Source organism: Rissa tridactyla, chromosome 10 (assembly GCF_028500815.1).
Source record: "Rissa tridactyla isolate bRisTri1 chromosome 10, bRisTri1.patW.cur.20221130, whole genome shotgun sequence".
NCBI classification, from domain to species: domain Eukaryota; kingdom Metazoa; phylum Chordata; class Aves; order Charadriiformes; family Laridae; genus Rissa; species Rissa tridactyla.
In genome coordinates, this window is record NC_071475.1 from 22163129 (window position 1) to 22184801 (window position 21673).

The window sequence follows — 21673 nt, forward strand, 5'->3', positions numbered from 1 at the left end:
TCTTTTATGAGGAGGAAAAAAGACAAAATACACAGCAGAAATCAAGTATAGTTACATGCCAAATAGAAATATTTGTAAAATAACTATTAAACAGAGGAACAGTTTTCACATTTTAGCTTTCAATATTGCAACAATTAAACTAGCACATAAAAGGTTTTATTCATTTTAGTATTTATAATATAAATTGAAACTGAGTAGTAAAATTTGTTTTGTTTCCAGTGTAATAGCAGATTTTATTAAATTGAACAGGATATCCATCATTGGACTAAGACTTATCAGTCATATGTGAAGATTCAAACTTTAAAACTGTAATGAAATGCTTTGATTTTTATATCCAAAACCTAAGAAAACCTGAAAATTCTCATAATTCAGAAGTGTTTATAATATTATTAATGTGGGATCACTGATGCCTAGCTGTTTTGTTGTATAAAGAAATGCTATTATATGCAGAAATATCCAGAAATAGAGAAAGGAAGCACAAAACAGCTGTCTTGTGATTGTTTTGACCTTAGATATTCTTAGAATACAGAATCTATTACACTGACGTCTTCAAGATTCCTTTAGCAGCTTGGAATTTACTGGCATCTTTGAAAAACAGCTATTGATTGGCATATCTGTATACCGGGTCACATTGCTGCTGGTTTTTTTTTTTAACCAAAAAAATCAGAAATATATGCATGATGAGAGAAAGTAAAATATTTTAGTCCTTTTGTTGTCATGAAATATAGTAAGAAAACAATCCTTTACCACCTCTTTGCACAGATGTCATAGTAAGTAGCAGAAATATAGTTCTTACAGCTAGGAAAGCACAGAAATTGCTTTATTTTCTACAGCAATGAGGAAAGCCAAGATTAGGTAGAAGCCACAGGTTCTCCATTTCTCCCCACGTAGACACACACACATATAAACACCCGTCTTGGCCCGCCTTGTGGTGCTGTTGTGGGAGAAGGTTACAGCCCTCAGAAGAGATGTAGCGTCCTCAGCTGCGAGGCCTGAGAGGCAAGATGGTTTCAGCTGTGGTTAGATGAAATGGTCTGTGTTCTGGAGCCCTCCTAGGCTCAGGCTAGACTGGGAGTGGAAATTAAGTCCATGAAAATTGTACAAGCTAAGGCCTTGTCAATTTAGATTTACAATATAGCCAAAGTTAACTGTTTTCAGTGGAAGGAAAGTAGTTAAATAAGTACACGCAAACCTTTCTTTTGTGTTGAGTAAATCCTTTCTTAAGGCATTTTACCATGTCAGAACCTTATACTTTAACAGAAGACTTGAGATATTCACACTTCTGTGTGTGTATATGTACAGTATCATTGCCAGGTACCTTTGTGGACATGTTAGATGCAATTATAATATAGACAACATAATGATTTTTTGAAACTAAAAGCAGACATTTTTTGTAGTGGAAGGATTTAGCAATGCCTTTTTAGTTGCCTGAAGTTGAGAAGAACTGGGATTGCTAGTCATGGGATGTTAACTTCTGCAAGGCGTGGGGTTTATAGGCTCTTGCTCAAAGAATTGTAAATGGCTGCTGATTCCGGATTTTATTGTCTTAGAGCAGAAATATGAGTAGCATAAAATGGAATTACTTTGTGACCTGTAGTAGCTGATAGGTGCACCCACAATCCCCTGGTTTGTTTCTTTAGTGTAATCTTGGCATTTTTATTTCCTCTATTCCCAGCATACAGAATGTGTGTGATACGAACAGATGCACAGGAAAAAAAAAACAATTAGTAAGAAAAAAGCAGCATGCATGGAACACAGTCTCTCATGTTAAGTGGTTGTTAAAATAACAGATTACTTTTTATTTATTATTTATTTTTATTTTGCTTCTTCTAAAACTTACTAAAAATCTAAACCAAACAGTTCTAGGCTGGAAATACCTTTGCCATGAAACTACTCTGGCATTATTGGTAGACAAGTGCTGGAACAAGTTATTGTGCTGAAACAAGTTATCTGTGCTGACTGTGAGAAGAGAAAATTGCTGCTAAGGAATTACTATACGCTCTCAGCTTTTGGAGATTGTGCCTTGCAAGCCAGACCTCTGGACTTAAACGCTCATCTGAGTCTTTCTAAACTGGGGTATAACACGCACAGTGTTATAATGATTCAGGAGTTTCATAGAATTAATCACATTATACATAACCAAATTCTCCAAAACATCACAGCCATTCGCTGTGTTATAAAGTGAAATATGGACTGGCTTTTACTTGCTGTTTAGCTCACAGTGGTTTGCAAACTGAAGTCTTTTAAATTGAAAATACAAAGTGATAATGTTCTCAAGATTGTGAGAACATTTTTATGGATGATGCAGGAAAACTGTTTAGTTTTAACACCTGCTTGGTGTATAATAATCAGTTGCCACTGATCTATTTTTTTAAATATATCTCTGTTCAGTGAGTGCCTTAAACTTGCGCTTGCCTTGAAGCATGTACTCAAGCCTCTTCGGCTGCTGCTCTAGTGCAGGGGGTGCCTGTGCGAGGGCAGCTGTCACTACGGGTCCTCCTGCCCTCTCATGACAGTCACCTGCACTTGTTTCTTGGCCACACAGTAGCCTGAAGGGTGCCCCCGCGCATTTTGAGTCCTATGGACTCCCCAGGATGAACTTGGGCTATAACTGGGACCATTCCTGTGGGCATCCTCCTCCTTCACCCTTCAGGCAGCCCGCCAGGTACAAAGTGGACATAACTCTCAGTGCTTAAAGGAATATAAGCCAATGTTTAAATTTTAGATGTCTGTTGATTTTATTTTATTTTTTTAAAGATGTGTCTGGTTAATTACAAAAATGGACTCTTAAGAAGGAGTCTATTCTATTTTATTGCTTTATTTGGAAATCCGTTTAAGGAAGGCAGTTTCCAGTGTTGACGGCCAGGGATTTGGACTTCACGCTTACAGAAAAATTGACTATTTGGAAGATACTATATAACAGCAAGCTACTCTGACAGCCTCTAATATGCTTTCGCCAGATAATTTTCACTTGTGGCTCTTAGAAATTCTGTTGTTTACTTGAGGCAGATCTTACTTTGGTTAAGGATAACGCGAGGCTGTACATCCCATCCAACGGCGGAAGGCATTGGGAAGGTAGTGGCTGGCTGACCGTTAGGCTAACCTTGCCAAGAGTTCACCCTCGAACACTGTTTGCTTTGCACAACTCTACTTCAGCAGTCATGTAGTAATAGGAGCGGCAGTATGAAGGGGCTATAGGTTGCCCTTTTGCTTTACTAGGGGCAACACATACGTTGTGCAGCGTGGGACACGGTAGCATCTCTTTTGTTCCCACTGCAGTGAGAATTTCTTATCTGAAATTTAAGAATAAGAAAAATATCTTACAACCTTTGCTGTCATGTCCAAGGCAGAAGAACTAAAGGGTTGTGCTGTGAGTCCTAATGGTGGAAGGATGATGATGAGTTTGCTGAGGAAAGGTTACGAGAACAGTAACCATTTCTAGCCATTCCTACCTTAGAATCATAGAATGTGTTGGGTTGGAAGGGACCTTACCTTAGCACTTCAGCAGAGCTGATGGGGAGGAGAGTCACTGTTTTACTTACCTGTGGGCCTGTCAGAACAAAGAATGATGTCAAAATCATGGAGCAGGTCGTTCCATTATATTCATCTTGCAACAAGAGTTTTCACAGTGTGACAGAGTCGTTTTGATTCAAAACAGATCAAATCAAAGTTCCTGTTATCTAGAGGTTAAAGGCTACTTACTTGATTGGGTCTAAAGTCCAAATTAAACAGCCAAAGTGACCAAGTTATTTTAGTTCCATAACATCTATTTTTAGATTAGAATGTTCTTTTTATAAATCATGGAAAATTAAAGACAGACCTAGTTATAAAACAGTAAGTGTTTTACACTTGCTGTTACTTACACACTTTTTCATAGTTGAAATATGTCTAAATCAAGGATCTTGGTTCAGCTAACTGTCAAAAGAGGACTCAGAAAAACGTTTTATATCTCAATCTAAATTCACTGGATTTGTGAAGATTTTTGCAGATTGAAGCTTTTTATTTGTTTACTACTTTCAAGATCTAAGTAAATACATATAGCATTTGGAAAGTCATAAATTACATTTCCTTGAGCCCTGGGTTTAAGACTCTGGGATAAAACTTTTAACATACTTGAGTATTGAGTTATTTGGAGGAAAAAAAACCACTATTTAATACCAACTGCCTTTTTTTTTTTTGTAAAATAAAAATCTTTAAGGTTTTCAGGCATTTGGGAAGAATGATGATTAGAATTTGCAAAACTTAAAAATTAATTGTGGAAGACTTCTATTCGTATGCATGCTATTGAGAGATGCCATTAAAGTCAGTGTTACCTGTCTGTTTAAAAAAAATTTAAAAAGTTACTTTTTTTCCAGTTATGCCGCTTTAATTTCACATCATTGGTTTGTTGTTGTTTTTTTCTAAAGACTTGCATGCTTACTAAAGCACATAAACATTCTATAAAATATAGTATCAAAACACAATTGGATTTCATCTGGCCATTCATAATTATTTAGATGGGTATTTTTCCCAAATATTTTTGTCAATCATTCATGTAACCCTTGTTCTGTGAGCCCACTAGTTGTCTCTGCTGCCTTCTGAAGCACAGATCAGACCACTTCAGGCTGACAGCACACTGAAGACAGCGACGATTCTGTTCTAAGGTCTGCCTGAGCCCTGGGTGCCAGCAAATCCCATTTGCTCTTACGACTCGAGACGTCAGAATCTTCCTAAGAGGAACCTCAAAGCAGGGTTAACTGCACAGTGTTATCCATGCAGTGTTACTGTACAGCCTTATATGCTGACAAACTCAAGCCAAATGATAGGTGGGGCCTAAACAATCCCCTAAAACCTACACTTGATTACGAGTTTACATCTTAACCCTTTGGACATGAGACAAAAGGACCTCAGCTTGTGCCTGAACTCATTACTAGCGGCAACTAGCTTCTTTTTAAATGCCTGTTTCTTTTTTTGTTTTCAGGGATTACAATGGTTGACACAGAAATGCCGTTTTGGCCCATTAATTTTGGAATTAGTCCAGTGGATCTGTCTGCGATGGATGATCATACGCATTCCTTTGACATAAAGCCATTTACCACTGTTGATTTTTCAAGCATTTCGTCACCGCACTATGAAGATATTCCTCTTGCAAGAGCTGATCAGACGAGCATTGATTATAAATATGATATCAAGCTCCAGGATTGCCAAAGTATGCTTTGAATTATTTTTTTTTTTTAATATTTCCTTCATGTTCGTATTTGCTTCACTCTCTGGGAAGTGTACTATCAGCAAAAGGATTTAGAAGTATTCAGATGTTCAAATTCTGGTATCCTGTGTCATCAGAAATGTCCACAAGATATTCTTTCAGGGCAGATAGAAAAGACAGAATACATATAGCAGACCTTCACCCTTCCAGAGCAGCAGTTGGAGATTAGGCAAGGTATCATAAAGTGTCTAAAATGACATTGAACACTTTTTATTAAACACATGAACGTCACCACTTGTTTCTGAAACCTCCAGTCTCCTATTCATGCATCTTGTGTGTAAATTGTCCTCTGAAGCTCTATGCACACAATGCAGAATAAATATCCTGGATGTTAAAAAATGCCCCAGCATACATAGCATATTAGTTATTAATATGTGTAATTTTCAAATTCCAAAGAGCCTAAGAAACTGATGGAGTAGAAATATTGGCTACATCTGAGTCCCAGCGTTGGTATCAGTGTTCCTAATGCAGGCATCACCTTGGAGCTTTCTGGGCTAGTAATATTTATATACTATGAAAAATGCTGCTCTTTCGCCAGTTACAGTAAAAAAAAAAAAAGTACACAGAACTCTCCTTTTAAGAAAGGAAGTGACCTATTCTTGAACAAGTTGTTACTTCATTTCTGCTCAAGCAGGAATGTGAGGTTGCTGTACCTGGAACTCTTTCAAAGATGCGCTTAGCCTACTTAGACCTGACGTCACTTTTGTTGGTAGCAATCTGTACAGGAATTCTTTCAGAGAATTCTTCCTAGGAAAATTGTGGTATTTAATTTTGGTAGTACAGCGAAGCAGGTGCCATGTACCACTGGGTTACTTATGAAAAAATTTCAAAGACAATTTTCCAGCTAATAATTTTGTTGTTGTTGTTGTTTAATTAGAAATGTCCATAACACTTTAATCACAAGCCAGAGAGTACAGTAGTTTACGTAGGATAAATCCTCTTTGTCTTTACTTTGATACCTAGTTTGTATGGGAAAGAAAACTTTATATTTTGTACAGTGCAGCCAGTCTGGAGAAGAAAACCATTCACCTTATTGTAATACTGTGTCTGTTACGTCGCTCTGGAGATGTGATCTGATGTACTGGTAGCGCCTCAAATGTCACAGCTTTCTTCTCTGACCAGTAATGGTTGATTTAAAGATCCCAGCCTTGCTGCTTCTTCTCTATGGTGCATTACACTTTGAGTTTATCATTTAAATCTTCTCTATACACAGGTGCAATCAAATTGGAGCCTCCTTCCCCACCCTATTTTTCAGAAAAAGTTCAGTTGTACAATAAACCTCATGAGGAGTCTTCCAACTCCCTTATGGCTATCGAATGCCGTGTCTGCGGGGACAAGGCCTCTGGATTTCATTATGGTGTGCACGCGTGTGAGGGTTGTAAGGTAAGTTGTCACAAACATATTTTTCCGGAAGATTTGATATTATTTTCATCTGAATAATGACTTGGTAAAATAAGACATCCGTGCTTTTTAAAAAAAGGTTCAGGTCTTTAAATTGTTCTACGTGTACTGCATATACTTTATGGCTTAATACGTGCAAGATTTTTAAAATATAATTAGCTTTTTTTATTATGCTACTGATCTATTTGAGTGTTTTCTGCATTTCTTCTACTTTTGTCAGTTATGCAATTATATTTCATTCCTGCAAAATTAGTTCAGCACTTTGCAAAAACAAAGAAATAGAACAGATGAAAGAATCTAAATTCCCTTTAAGTACTCAGGCTCAAAAAGGAAAATAAATATTTTAAATAGCATAAAAAAAAAACTTAGTTGGGAAAGAAAATTTACACAGATAACCCATAACCTTTTTTATTTACTTGAGACCAAACTGCTGTCGGCAAAATTTTTGGTTTGTTGTGATTTATAAAAATTTTTCTACATTGGTAGCAAACTTTAAATTTTTAAAATATCACGTTCACTTTATAACAAACTGCCCCATGAGCGGTGGAACAAGTGGAAGTTCGCTTCCTCTGGCATAGTGTTCTTCGTGCTCAGCGTGTCTGTAGAGTTCCCAACTTATGGCCCTCCTGTCCTTCAAACCCCATTGCTTCCCATGAGCTTCCCCAGCTCTTTGAGATTTCCATCCCTCTATCAAGCGCGGTTGGAAATGGTACTACACTGAGAAGAGGAGCCCTGTGCTGAGCAGACAGTACGATCGCACGAGCCTGCCTTCCTTAGCAAATCTCTCAAAAACAAAGTTCAGTTCAGCGTCTATACAAAAAGGTGCTTTGTATGTATAGAGACGTGAGGCAATGACACGGGCAGCTTCTTACATCCTTTTATGTGCTTTTATGTTTACTCCAGGGCTTTTTTCGAAGAACAATCAGATTAAAGCTAATTTATGACAGGTGTGATCTTAATTGCCGCATCCATAAGAAAAGCAGAAATAAATGTCAATACTGCAGATTTCAGAAATGCCTCGCTGTTGGAATGTCACATAACGGTAAGTGCACAAAGCGTATTTTAAAACAATCATATTTCATCTGAAAAATAACACGATGCATTAATATGACTACTGAATGTGCTGCTTTAACATCTAGAGTTGTCTTCCGTTTCTTTACACCAGGCAGTTTAGAAATATGTATCGGAGAGATTGCCTGGGTTTAGGAGGCTGATTGGAGATTACTTTCAATATAAAAATCAGATAGGTAGAGATCTGCACTTATTGATATAATACACAATATAACATAGGAGTCGGTTTTACTCTCCATCATTCTTGCTCATTACACTGTTGGTTGTTCTTCCCGAACACATTCCTAGTGTAACTGTTATTTTTCAGTTCATTGTCTTATTTTCTGACAAGACTGTTTTGCACAGTGTAACTCAATATCCCTTTCCTGTAAGTGGAAAACTTAGTTATGAAAAATGGACTAGAGACTTTGCTGAAAGTTTGTGAATAATAACAACTTGAATTTGATGCATAGGACACTTATCGAGGATTGTTAGCATCGCTAAGTTACCACTTCCTCATGCTAGAACATGACATACTTTAAGTGAATGGGCCAGACCCTGTACTGTTTTAAAAAAACCCTGTCCTCCTCCTTCCTAGGATAGCCACATCTGGGCATAGCTTCCAATGTGTGGTAAGTAGGAGTGTAGTGTTTCTTAGCATGCTCGTTCAGCCGTCAGCCTCTCATCGTATAGTGTGTCTAGCTGTGATTCCTGTGTGGCACGCGCTGTCTGAGCCCTCCTCCCTCCAGAGGTGCATATCCCTTCCCATGCCTGACCTGTAAGCAGTGTTTCCATTGCCAGTATGTCCGAGTCTTAGATTGCAGAGGTGTTTGCAACTGTGGATGGGTCTGTGATTGCCTCCTCTACAGTAGGTAAGCAGATAGCATTATGCATATGAAGACACCGCTCTCCTGAATTGAGAAGAAAGTCCCTCAGAACTTTAAAATTAACATATCAATTCATGTGGAAATACTTACTTACGAATGTTTGGACAGAAAGACATAATGAAGATTCTTTGCTGCCTTGCTTTGGCAAAGTTGAGTGAAAACAGGAATTAAATGTCATAACATAGAGACTTATGTAATTCTAAGGGTAAAGAATTGCAAACATGACTGGGAAAATAATTTCTCTGCGGTTTTTTTTAGAACTTTCATTATTTTCAGTGCAAAAAAATGAGTGTACTGTCCCCAGGAGGAAAGCTTAACTGTGGTTTGCGAAGTTAATACATGCAGTGAATGTAAATTGCTATGGGAAATGTTTTGCTAATAGAAAATATGGTTTTCAAGTTCCTGGGATGCAACAGTAACACTTAAAAATAAATCTAATTTTGAAATGCTACTGTGGGTATTTTTATAGTAATTCAGGAGGTTTTATTATTATTATTTTCAAGGTGCATGCCAAATTCTCTCATAACCTAGCAACACGGCTTCCAATTATGTCAATGGGAACCATGTGCAGCTCTATCAGAAGAGGAAGGCCAAGACCGTTCTCTCTGGCTTAGTAACATAAAGGCCCAAGAAATATTTTTTAAAGTAACATTTCACCTGCCATTTTTTCCTGTTCAGTCTCTGCCAAGGCAGAAGCTGTGGCACCAGCAGGGGTCATGGTTTGGGTGTCCAGGGGAGGCACAGAGAGCAGGGGGAAAGGGCAAAGCCATCTGTCCCAGGGCTTGAAGGAACGCTTTCATTTGCTCTCCCCATGAGTTCACCTAACAGGGTCTTAGTAGTTTTTATAGTCAAGTGTTGGCTTCTACATTTGCCTTTTTTTCCCACTTTGGTCACATTACATTTCATGAAACACCCCCCTCATTACTCCATCATTTATAAACAAACAAATTTATAAAAATGAACTAAATTTTGCCTTTGAAGACACAGGCCTTTATAAAGAAGCATGCAGAAATGCAACACTGGATGTTGTCAATGACACCGAGACGTGTTTTTATGTTACATCTACAGATTAAAGTACATCTATTTGGCTAGTGAAATTATCTGAATTTTAAATGCTTGGAATCAGAATGTGGATTATTTGTGCCTGGACGTTCCAATCTATGACTATCTTTGCATAGATGTATTATTGCAAAATGAATAGGGCGCTTAAAAAAATGGGGAATGTAAGGAGATACTGCCACATTTTTTCACGTATAAACGCTACATACCACTTGGCTGAAGGTTAAAAAAGACAGTAGTGTTCTCATGCTTTGAATATTGTTTTCCTTTCCTTCTCTAGCCACAGTGCTACTCTGTGTTTAACCCTTAACTGCTCAGATTGTATTCTGAAGTACCACTAAGCAGAAGCTTGGTTCTTTTATTTCAGAAACTTCATTAATTTTTTCTCTTCTACCAGAAGTACTATTTATATAAAACCAACAACTGTAATGGGAAAAAGAGCACACATGGGCAATATGTCTTTATTATCAGTTCTGGGAGCAGTGAATTGCTCAACCTAGGCACATGCCTCCCCGTAAACTGAGTCAGGTATCCGCCCTGGCTCTATCTTGCGCTTTCTGGTGTAAGAAACCATGTTTATTGTCTATCTGGGGACTCATTTATGCTCAGAAACAATCGAGACAATCAGAAGAGTAGAGTGCTATATGGAATAGCCTATAAGCAATTGTAGTGACTTCTCCAAGCCTTAAAATGTGGTGTAAGGACAAATATCCTAGTTTTTCCACAGAAAGGCAAAGAATATAATCCAGCATGTAGTGTCTTACTATATTCATTATTGGTTTTTTATCACTGACGTTTGGAGAATAATGTAAATGCAAGTAAATAAATAACTGCCCAAGGAAAGGAAGAGACATCATACGTTCCAGCTGCAGGCACGTGCCCAGACTTGCACAATCGTCTATTACTGTGAAAGAAATTGCCACCTGAACCCCTTCCACCCTTGCAGCGTGAGCAGCATGCCATATTGCCAGATCTCTTCTAGCAGCACGCTTGCTTCTCCCTGCCCTTCCTGCCCCTGCAGATCCTGCCTTGATCCACTTCCCAGGCAGCCAGGAGATAAGGAAGCTGCGCCTGCTGTGCTGGTAGACGGAGGAGAGAGAAGATAGAGTAGCAAGGAGGATAAGTGGTCCAGGGAAACAGAAGATGAAGGCAGGGTCACGGGAAGGATGGGGAGGGAGAAGATCATGCCGCCTATCCTTTAAATTTTCCTCAACCACCAGAAATGCTGTGAACGCTTATCCAGCCTGTGAACTCCCCGTTTTCCACTCTAACCTCTGCAAATATCACCAATCCCTCCTACTTCTCCTCTCACCCAAAATCCCACTTTCCAAATTCCTTCTCTAAGCCCTCTGGTGCCTGATCTCTTCCCGACTTTTGTCTCAGTCCCCTGAAAATGACAATGACTTCTCCAAAAGGAAGCTACTAGGCTAATACCACAAAACTGAATTTTGCCCCAAACTTTGCCTGCAATGCTAATAAACATTGAACAGAATCTGCTGCAACTAATATAATACTTAAAAAATATATTCTAAACATTAAAAAAAAATTTGAAAGCTATCCTTTTGCCTATGAAATTACAAGATAGGAATGTTTTATTCACAACTCTTTATGTTCTTAACAAATTGTTATATTTAAAGTATATTTTTGGGTCCCCGATCACCTTATTTAGGAAACTTTATTCTCGTAATTCATGAATAGCATCAGAAATCTTCCAAGACAAATATTTTCATGAAATAGGGACAGTGTTTAAAAGTGGATCATGAAAAATCGAATGCTACCAATCCATCCTGAAACCACACTTTTGGAAAGAAACACATGCAAGACTGACAGACTGCTAATAAATGTACAATCCGTACAAAAATACAGGTGCATAATGAACTTTACCCTAAGCACAGTTTTCAAACTCTAAACATGAGAAAATATATGAGATTCCTGAGGGATTTCATTATTGCCAGATTATTTTATGTAAAAGTCTGATAACTGCTATGGTAGGCAACAAGATACACCCTAAGATTTTATATAATACGAAAACCCGTAAGATCTCATTTCCATCCTTAGTGAAGTATTTAGGAGACCTGGTCCTATCTGCTAAGCGCAAACTCTGGGACTATTAGTGGCTGTTTTGCTGAAGCGCTGTGATCCGATAGCTGGCAATCCCGCTCCAGCAGGTTGTTAAACCAACCAGGGGTGTTTTAGGCCAGTAAGAGATAACCCCGCTATACTGCTTTGATTAGCTAATCAGCTGGTGCCTTCTTTGATAATAACGGGGAGTTTGGACTCGTTTGGCATTGCTGCAATAGCTTTCTGTTCTAGGAGTGATCTAGCTCAATTCCGAATGCAGCATGCAAGTGTTCAAGAACAGAAGGCAATGCTTATAACCCAGTTTGCCGTATAACAACGTACGTGCTAATTTTCTTTCAAAGTAATCTCGGCATTTTAACAGGCTTGTATATAATTCAATGTTACCTTTGGCAGTAGCGCTTATTTATTTTGCTGTTTGTAGGGGGTTTTTTCCTCTTTAATTTACACAAAAGGAATTTAAAAGAATCTCTTTTTAAAAAGAAACCAGGAATCTGATCTTCATAGGAAAATTAGCATCATGAGACCCTATGCCGAACCTATATCAAATATTCCTTAAAAATATATAGCAAATTCCTATGCAGCTTTAATCATGTATCGTGTGACATAGTCTTCCTCCACACCTTTGGGCTTTAACTCCAAAATAGATTATACATAAGGGTGCTTGTGTTCATAAAACTAATCACAAATTCTCAAACACATGGAAACAAAAAATGAGCTATGATTCCAACAAGAAAGAGTAGTGAAACAAAGCAAAGTAGACAAGTAATAAAAAATATTTGGGTTTTATAGCACTTTTCATGCAGACATCTCAAAGCACTTTTCAGGAAAATAAGTATCACCATCACGAGCAAAATAAACATAAATGATAAGTTAAAGAAGGCGCCTACTCTAGAACTATTAACAGTAGATGGAAACAATTTTATATTATATGCACTGGAGCTTGTAACACATGCCTACTCTGCAAAGGTAATTTGGTATCCTTTTTTGGGGATAGATGAGCACACCAGGAACATGATTCTGGAACACGCTTCGTCAATCTTATTTTCCATTAAAAAAATAAACCCAATGTAAGTTACCATTTATTATAAATTCTATGCCAGTGCTATTGTAAACTTTTAACAGAGAACTATCAACAATATGTTGTTTAGCAATACCAAATTGCCAGCACAAATACTGTAATTTATTTGCCAAGAGGCTCTTGGACGGGAGACAAGAGGCTCTGCACAGGAATCGGGGTATAGGATAAGGGGCATACTTAGAAAATGTAGTATGCGTACCGTGCTGCTGTTTTATACTCACAACTAAAAGTAAACCTGTTTTATACCGGCACTATCAGTGCACCAGTAGATAGATACGCTTATGTCGAAAACTGCCGTAAGTTTGAAAAAAGAATCTATCCCCTCAATTCTGGCAAACTTATGTGAAAAAAACAAGCACTAGTCTGTTCCCTCAGGTATGAGTTTCTAGCGAGATGTTTGTTACCAGTCTGGTAACAGTCCTTTATATGAGGCTAATATTTGCCTTGCTTTCTTCCCAGATTAACAAGTCCACTGTAATAGTCTGAGAAGTCTTGCTGGACTTCACTTTGCTCTTCAGTTTGCAAATTCTTCCTCAAAAAAGAGGCGTTGAGGAGGAGTTGAATTTGTTGGCTATTTCCTCCTAAGGCCAAAATGCAAACCTTTATTTCTTCCTTCTGTTTTTTGTTTTGATGCTCTTTTGTTCTGTTCTGTTGTCATAAAATAAAATAAATTCTGTTTACTGAAATATCATCTGATAAATCAGTCCTGTTCTTGATGGCTCATTTGAAATATTTTCCAAGTTGGTCCCCTCATGAATAAATAGTGGCTTGGATAGTAAGTACCTAGGTGTAAAAGGAGGAGGTTTGCAGCCTGCCTCACCTTGGTGCGCAGCAATTGGGAGATCACAGGACAAGGTACACGACCTGTTCCTTCCATACTGCATCCACATAGAGTTGCCATGAAGAACTTGGCCTCTTCTGGCTTTTTTATTCCCTGCACAACCTTCTTTCTCGTTCCTTAATTCTTTTGGTACCATTTTATAGCACTTGCTACATTAAGTTCTGTTGAACTATTTAGGAATTTATTCCTGCAAGGCATGTGAGTATTTTATTTCTAAACAAATAAAGAATCTGAGATCCATATGGTGATTTGCCCAAAACAATACAAGGTGGAACGGTGGTTCCTACCCTAAGCCAACAGAACTTTAATATCTTAAAGATTCTTTATATTTTATTTAGATTGGAGATAGAAGCAGTGGTTTTCACCGACAGGTGAGCTGACAATAGTTTTGCATTTCCAAGCAAGATATTGTAATCTCACTGTTTGGGCACCTAAATTATTTCCTCTTTGAGATTTGTTTGTTTGCGTTTCTTTAAAGCACTCCAGCTGTTTTGCCTATATTACTGGAGAAAATCCTCTTTCTCTTACTAGCCGAAGTACTCTCTCAATAAAAATATGAAGAGCTCATAACAAAAGGTGACATAAAAAGCTATTAAAATATGCTTTTTTAGGTGCATCTATAGCTATAGTAATTGCTTGTCATCTTCTTCAGCCATCAGGTTTGGGCGAATGCCACAAGCGGAGAAGGAGAAGCTCTTGGCAGAGATTTCCAGCGACATCGACCAGTTAAACCCTGAATCTGCTGATCTACGAGCACTTGCCAAGCATTTGTATGACTCATACATAAAGTCCTTCCCTCTGACCAAAGCCAAGGCGAGGGCGATCTTGACAGGAAAGACAACAGACAAATCAGTTAGTTCCCTCCGTTGTTTTTTTTTTTATTTCTTTCTTTCTTTTGAGTAAATGATTTACAACATTGACAACACATCTTTTTAAAAAAAAAAAAAAACAACAAAACTTTTCTGTTGGCAGTTACATATTTCAAGCTGTGTCTGAAACACAGGAAATGTTTTTAGATAGGATAAGTAAACATTATTTGAAAAAACTCCAAGTTCACCTAATAAAATACTTGAAACCAGTACAAGAATTTGAAGGTCATCCTAACCTTTTTGTATTCTCTGATCCACTCTTCCCGTTTTCCTTCTCCTTCACCAAAGGTTATCTTCCACACTATCTGTTTAAGGTGGTATCTAGCTGTCAGCAATGGGTTGCTATACTGTTCAAGCATCCGGCTCCCGGCACATTATCAGAGCATCTCATCAGTACTAGCTGTACCCAAAGGAATACTCTTTTTCACAAATGTCAAATGATTCCCAGTACCAGCACCATCGTTAGCCTTAACTATGATGCTCATTCTTATGATGCTCTGATGACTTGCTGCATTTAACTGGCTTATCTTGGACCAGATCAGTATCCTGTGGTGGTGCAATCTGAATTTTAGATTAATGTACAAGACAATCTTTTAAGTTAGGTATAGAGATATGTATATTTGTTGGTTGCTTTGGAAACTTCACTGGCAATACATAACAATCTTCCGTATCGGTGAGAAGGAGCATAAATAAGATCTGATAATTACGGCAGGTTTTAAATTTTGTCACTATTTTAATACCTAAAAAGCAAAATAGTTTGCCAAAACTAATAACTCTTAATTTGGTATATTTTCTAGAACGATCAGCAGAAGTCGTATTGTCAGGATTACAATGGAGACTGTATTTATTTTATTTAACAATTTCAAAACCAAGAAAGAATTCAGAGGTTTTTTTTAGGCTTTTCTTCTTTAAAGGCAGTTAAAATCATAATTTAAATATTGTCCCTAACTTGGTTGTACCCCTCACATCAAAACTTGAGATGTGGTGGACGCTTGAAATTTGAGTAACTTTTCATCATGGAGTACACAACGTTGGCGCTAGCACGGTTCACTTATTCTGCAGAAAGGTGATACGCTGAGTCCACTTGAGGGTCACTGAAAGAGCCACATTCAGCATTTAATGGTTACAACTCTTATGTTACTTGAACCATAGTGGACTTTGTGCTTTGGAATATCAAACTGTTTACTATGAGCATAGTTTAATTTTATGTGATTTTTTAATTGCTACGTCATCTGCGTTAACTGAAAATGACTGGATAGGCTAAATGGGTGTGTCAAAACTCAAATGACTAACGCATCCTCTTCTGGGATATACAGTGCTCATTTGAGATAAGATTCTATTCACAAAGCTCATCTGAATCTTTATATTAAAAGTCTTTTAGCTATTTTAAAGTCTTTCTTGATTTTCATCTTCTAATGTCAATAGGCTGGTGACATAGTATAGTCTTTCTATAGTACACGTACATGAACAGAATAGATTACTTTTTCTTGTACTTGGTGCTCCCGCTTAACATTTTCTAGAAAGAGAAGGAAGGAATGACCTACTAGCACTAAAACATGCCTTTTAAAAGCCTGCTCCATAGTCGTCTTATTCCACTGTTTTGCATGTGCCTGCACATATGTACAGACACATATGAAATGTTTTTTCTGCTGCCAAAATAGCATTGCATCTTGAAAAATACCTTATCCTCCTGGCTTTTTCAGGGCAGTGTGTTTATTTTTTCAGTTTCACACTGAAATGCTAGTGCAAGAGGAAAAGTAGTGCCATACCTCACGCTCTCTTGAGCTGAAGCTCATGGTCTGGAGATATGTTTGCCTGTGGTTACTGCACAAGTGACGGCCCGAGTTCCATTGGTCTTGTAAGCAGCAGAATATTGACTTCACTAAAGCATTTTGAAAGCTCTCTTCCTAGCGTGAGCGGGTGGGAGCGTTGTGTTCCACTCGGCCTGAAAGGGATGGCGGAACGCTGTCCCATCTCCACCTGCAGAGCCGTGGGAGGTGGGAGCAGTAACCCCCAGGTGGTGGGTAGTGACAAGCAGCCGTGGGCAGTGGCCTCTCCAGAAGGCACCGCTGAAGAAAGCAGCCGTTTCCAGCTTTAAAAATTCCATAATCATTTAGCACTGAATAGACTTCAAGACTGGTTTAATCAAATAGGAATAGAATTTTAGGAGTTTCCAGAGTCTGATTCTGTGGGAGAGGACCCCTCACTAGGGTTATTTTTGGATGTGGTCCACAGCTTATAGTGAACATAAACCCACGAGAATGAGCACCCGTGGGAATGAGGCATTAGAATCTGTAATCGCAGAAGATCTTAAATTTAAAAATGCATTTCTCTAGTCCAATTTTTGGTGTATAATTCCTTGTGTTTTAGTTAATTAATCAAGTATGTTAACAAACCTATTGGTATGAGTAGATATTTGTTCAGTGCAGCAATGAACTATTTAGGCATTTACCCTCTAAGGGAAAGATTCTTCACGATATTCAAGAAATCCCCACTTAGCCACTTCTTTAAAACCAGAAGCTTCTTCTGCGTATTCTGAAACAGATTGTTTCCAGATCCTAACAAAAGTTTTCCTGGCACTACTTTTTCTAATCTGCTTTCAAAATTGATTTATTCCAGTTGAGTTTATTTCAGTCAGACTCATTCTTGTGTTCTGAATTGTGCTGCTGTAGTTTGTATCATGTTATTTGTGTTTTCTTTCCCATTGACGAGTTGTTTGAGTTTAAATATATCCTAACTTTGTTATTTTAAAGGAATTAACAGCAAAAGGTTAAATTTATCAGACAATCAATACCATAAAGTTGATATTACTTGCAGCACTTTCTAGAGGGATAAAAACTTGAAAAGTACACGACAGTATGTGAAGTAACCAAAATGTGAATATACTCTCTCTTTCTACAAATAAAGACGTCATGTCATCGGAAGTGCAAACTTGTCACTGTACGCTAGATTCTGTTTTACAGAAGCCAGTAAAATTTGGGTAAAAGGAGTAACGTTTTAATCTTTTGTTAATCAGCATTCCAAAATTTGAATTCTGGTATTACAGAACTTCTGTAAAACAAAAGAAATCAAAACAAAAAAGGCAAAAATCATGGATATTTGAAAACAGTGTTCCTTACTCCCCTCCCCTAATTATTAAAAAAAGTGTCAGCCAAAGTCCTATTTTTAGATTGTGGATTCACGGAACATGTGAGAAGTCCTTAGGAACTACTTGTCCTCTCTGTAAATCATTTCAACATTGTGAGGATATTTGCTTTAATAGGTTTTTGAAGATTTAACCCTTTTGGGTCAACTACCCTTGATATATTCCTTATAGATTTCTAAGTGTTTTCTGATGAGTTATATCTGTGTATGTTACTTCGGTTTCTCAGGACTCCAGTGAGCACAGAAAGGACATTTGAAAGTAAATTGTCTTTCCCTTTTCTTTTTAGCCATTTGTTATTTATGACATGAACTCTCTAATGATGGGAGAAGATCAGATCAAGTGCAAGCACGTGTCACCGCTGCAGGAGGAGAACAAAGAGGTAGCGATTCGCATTTTCCAGCGCTGTCAGTTTCGCTCTGTGGAGGCAGTGCAGGAGATTACAGAATTTGCCAAGAACATTCCAGGTTTCGTGAATCTTGACCTGAATGATCAAGTAACTCTCCTGAAATACGGGGTCCATGAGATCATATATACTCTCCTGGCTTCTCTGATGAATAAAGATGGAGTTCTTATATCTGATGGACAAGGATTCATGACACGGGAGTTTCTGAAGAGCCTGAGAAAACCTTTTTGTGACTTTATGGAGCCCAAGTTCGAGTTTGCTGTGAAGTTCAATGCACTGGAATTAGATGACAGTGACCTGGCAATATTTATAGCTGTCATTATACTAAGTGGAGGTAAGCGCTGTCTTATTTAATATATTTTATATAATAGAATTGGAACACTTAATTCCTGTCCAAACAAGAAAGTGCTCAGCACGTAGGTTTTTCTATTAGTTTTCAGCTTTCTTGATGTTGTTTGCCTTTTTTTCAGTTTCAAGCAGAAACTGAAAATGTAAATGACCTGATATTAATGGTGGACCTGGAAATGCCTGCTGAATCAGCAGTTCATTTAGTTAGAAAACAAAATCGGGATTATCTTTCTGAAAACAGGAAGGGTGGAATTTCACTGGCAAGAGCTCCTAAAAGTTAAAATTCTGCATGAGGACTTTTTAAACCTGCAATTAGATTGTGCGGCTTGCTAATTGTACGCAAACAGCTTTGACTCCATAACAATTTCAAAATACATGTGGCATTTGGCTTACAGGATTTTATGGTGGGTTTTTTTTATTGTTGTTATCGTTTGTTCATTCATGCATGGTTTTGTTTGCCTTTGAAAGGGGGGGAAAAGAATGCATTTCTCAGGGAAACGTGCTCTCCTAATGCCTGAGAAGAATAGGCATTGTGTGTCTGCTCTGTTTGTATTAATGTTTATGCATCGTGCTTTGAGCAAAGCATGAATCTGAAAGCCCAGGTATGAGCCTACAGGCATGCTAACACTTGATTAAAAAAGACACTGAATTTTCAGCTTTTTTGAAGACAGTCAGTATGTTCTATCTGATGAGGAGGTGTTATTGTGCAGCGTAGCTATTGTGTTTTGTGAATTAGCGACTGCTCCCCAGGTTTAGTTCACTTAGAAACCTTTCCACCAAGACACTGAGAAATCAGACATACATTTCAGGTCAGATTGAAGGTCTTTTCCTTTGGCCAATACAATCAAATTAGTGATGTCGCACAAAGAAAATTTTACCCAACTGATTTGTGTGTATTTTGGCTTAAAATGGTACTGCAGATATCTCTGGGAGGAATGTGCTGAGTGTTCTGAATTCAGATCCTCCACAGAGCAATGCAGAGGATTTTGTTATTAAATTACGTTTAAGCAATCAAACACAACAACGGCGTGCCATTGTTCTGAAAACTAAACATTCTGTTGAGAGCGCATTGTTACGTATAGCTTCATTTAAAATCACGTACGATTACTTCTTGCGTTGTGTTTCATTCAGTAAAAATGTGGTATCACAGTATGGTTTATTAGACTAACTAAATCCACTTCAAACAAGCACCGTTCCCAGAAGACATTTTCTTGTGCAAACCTTTGAACACAATGATCCCCGAGGACTCTGAATTAATTCAGAAAGGGGAAATATGTTACTGGCATATTTTTGGTTGGCTTTGATGGGGGAGGAGAAATTATACAAGCCTATTAGGGCGCTACACCAAATATGCCAATATTTTGCATTTTCCAATAGAATGAAATTTGACAGACGAGAAACAGGCCTCTCAAAATCCACTGCGAATTGAAAAAAGGGAACTTGCAATCTGCAAAGCTAGGTCTGCTACGCTTCGGTGAGGTTTGCTTCACAGTAGAGGAAACAGGTCTGATGTAACTCATCTTACATTTCAGATCTCAGGAGGACAATGATTCACAGAAAAACATTGATTACACTGAACCGCATTTATCAACACATCTTTTTTTTAAGAATAATCTGTAAACAGAGATCTGTAAAGAACTCCCTGAATTTTCATATTTCTTAAATAACTCTGAAGCAAATCCATATAAATGCATAAGTCCATATAAATATAAACGAGTCCTTTCTAGAAAAATCCTTTAATTTCTTGATAACAAGGTCTCTCACTAGTTTTATTCAGAACCTCTTTTTTTTTTTTCCCAAAAAAAGCATGATAGTTATTTGTAAAAACTGAGTTTATATTTTGAAAACAATTAAGCTTTGCTGCCAATTAGAGAGTGGCTTTTATCATGGCACTTACAGTCAGATATGCTACATCTTGAACTGTCTGCATTCTGTGGGGCTATAATATCTTATGCGCTATGGAACTGAAATCCTATTTCTCAGACGTCTCAGATGCTCTTGTTTCTGTAAGAGCTACGTTCTTACAGAACTTAATTTCTGTAAGAACTATATGAATATTGAACGAGGATGATTTAATTAAAATAGGATTTCAAAACCAGCTCATATTACCTCCAGGACTTTACTAGCATACTGTAATGTTTAAGTCACTTTAAGAAAACCTTGTACAAATGTCTTAAAAGAAAACCAGCTTGTGAAACAAAAAAAGACCCCAGCCAAATGCTCTAATTCTAAGAGAATCTGTCATTGCCTAGCAAAATTATGTTAGTTCTGCTGGCTCCATGGATGCTGTCTCTTATGCAGCTCTAAAAAGAAGAAGAGAGAAGGGAAAGAGAAAGATAATTCCAGCTGGAACATTGCATGTAGAAAACTTTTCATTGTGAAGTGTTTGGCATTTGCCAGAAATCCTATAAAACAGTTCGGCCTCTTGATATCGAGAGAGTTGCATTTGCGTTATACGTGAAAAGGCAAAATACCTATGTAACAGTAATAAGAAGCTGGCAAATTAACTGTAATCGCAACAAAATGAAAGTCCTCCCACTCCCACAGTCAGTCATTTACTGTTTCTGAGCCGCTCAGTGAAGCCTCGCTCTGTCTCAATTTTACTCTGAACTCGTTATTACAAAGCTGAAGAGTTGTTCTTAATGTTGGTATATTGCACTTTAAAACAATACTGTAAATGGCAAATGAATTCTGGTATTCTGAATTTAATGCTGAGGAGACAGAGAGACTGTGTGTGAGCAGTAGGATGTTACCTTGCTTTTACAAAATAAATGCTTTATGCCGTTAACAGCAATGCCAAACTCTCATTACAACATTCTTTTACTTAGGGTAACTTTTTCAAAAATATGCTTTGGTAAAATGAGATTTGGAAAACTTTTTTCAAGGAGATATTCTTTCTCCCTGTTGTCTCTCTCTGTGCCACTAAGGCATACCCTCAGCCACTAGTGAATACCATGGTATACATGTTAAAGAACTTGAAGCATCTTCAAAACTATTATCTATACCTAAGCTGAAAATGAAGACTGTCACAAGAAGAAGGTTTAAGAACAAGAGGGATGTCTGTGTTTGGGCAGGAATGATGATAGTCCAAGCCTTATTGGGATAATCTACATTTATAAACAGCAAACTCACTCAAGCAGGTGGTTGTCAAATGGAGAAAAAGCTCAAGAGGTAATTTGGTAGCATGTTTACATACACTGGATGGACCTGAACTTTTGTATATTATCTTCTGTGGTGTTTAGGATAGAGTGGTGTTTGGGCACTG

At 37.7% G+C, this 21673-nt stretch overlaps 1 protein-coding gene across 3 annotated transcripts in view; it reads left to right on the forward strand.

Moving 5' to 3' along the window:
- PPARG (peroxisome proliferator activated receptor gamma) overlaps nt 1-21673 on the forward strand; it is a 58863-nt gene that overhangs the window by 29151 nt on the left and 8039 nt on the right. For all 3 annotated transcript variants that reach the window (XM_054216070.1, XM_054216072.1, XM_054216071.1), the window contains exons 2-6: nt 4961-5188; nt 6459-6628; nt 7550-7688; nt 14296-14495; nt 17944-18394. In XM_054216070.1, coding sequence (XP_054072045.1) covers nt 4969-5188; nt 6459-6628; nt 7550-7688; nt 14296-14495; nt 17944-18394 — 1180 coding nt within the window. In that variant the 5' untranslated portion in view covers nt 4961-4968. The remainder of the gene's footprint in view (nt 1-4960; nt 5189-6458; nt 6629-7549; nt 7689-14295; nt 14496-17943; nt 18395-21673) is intronic.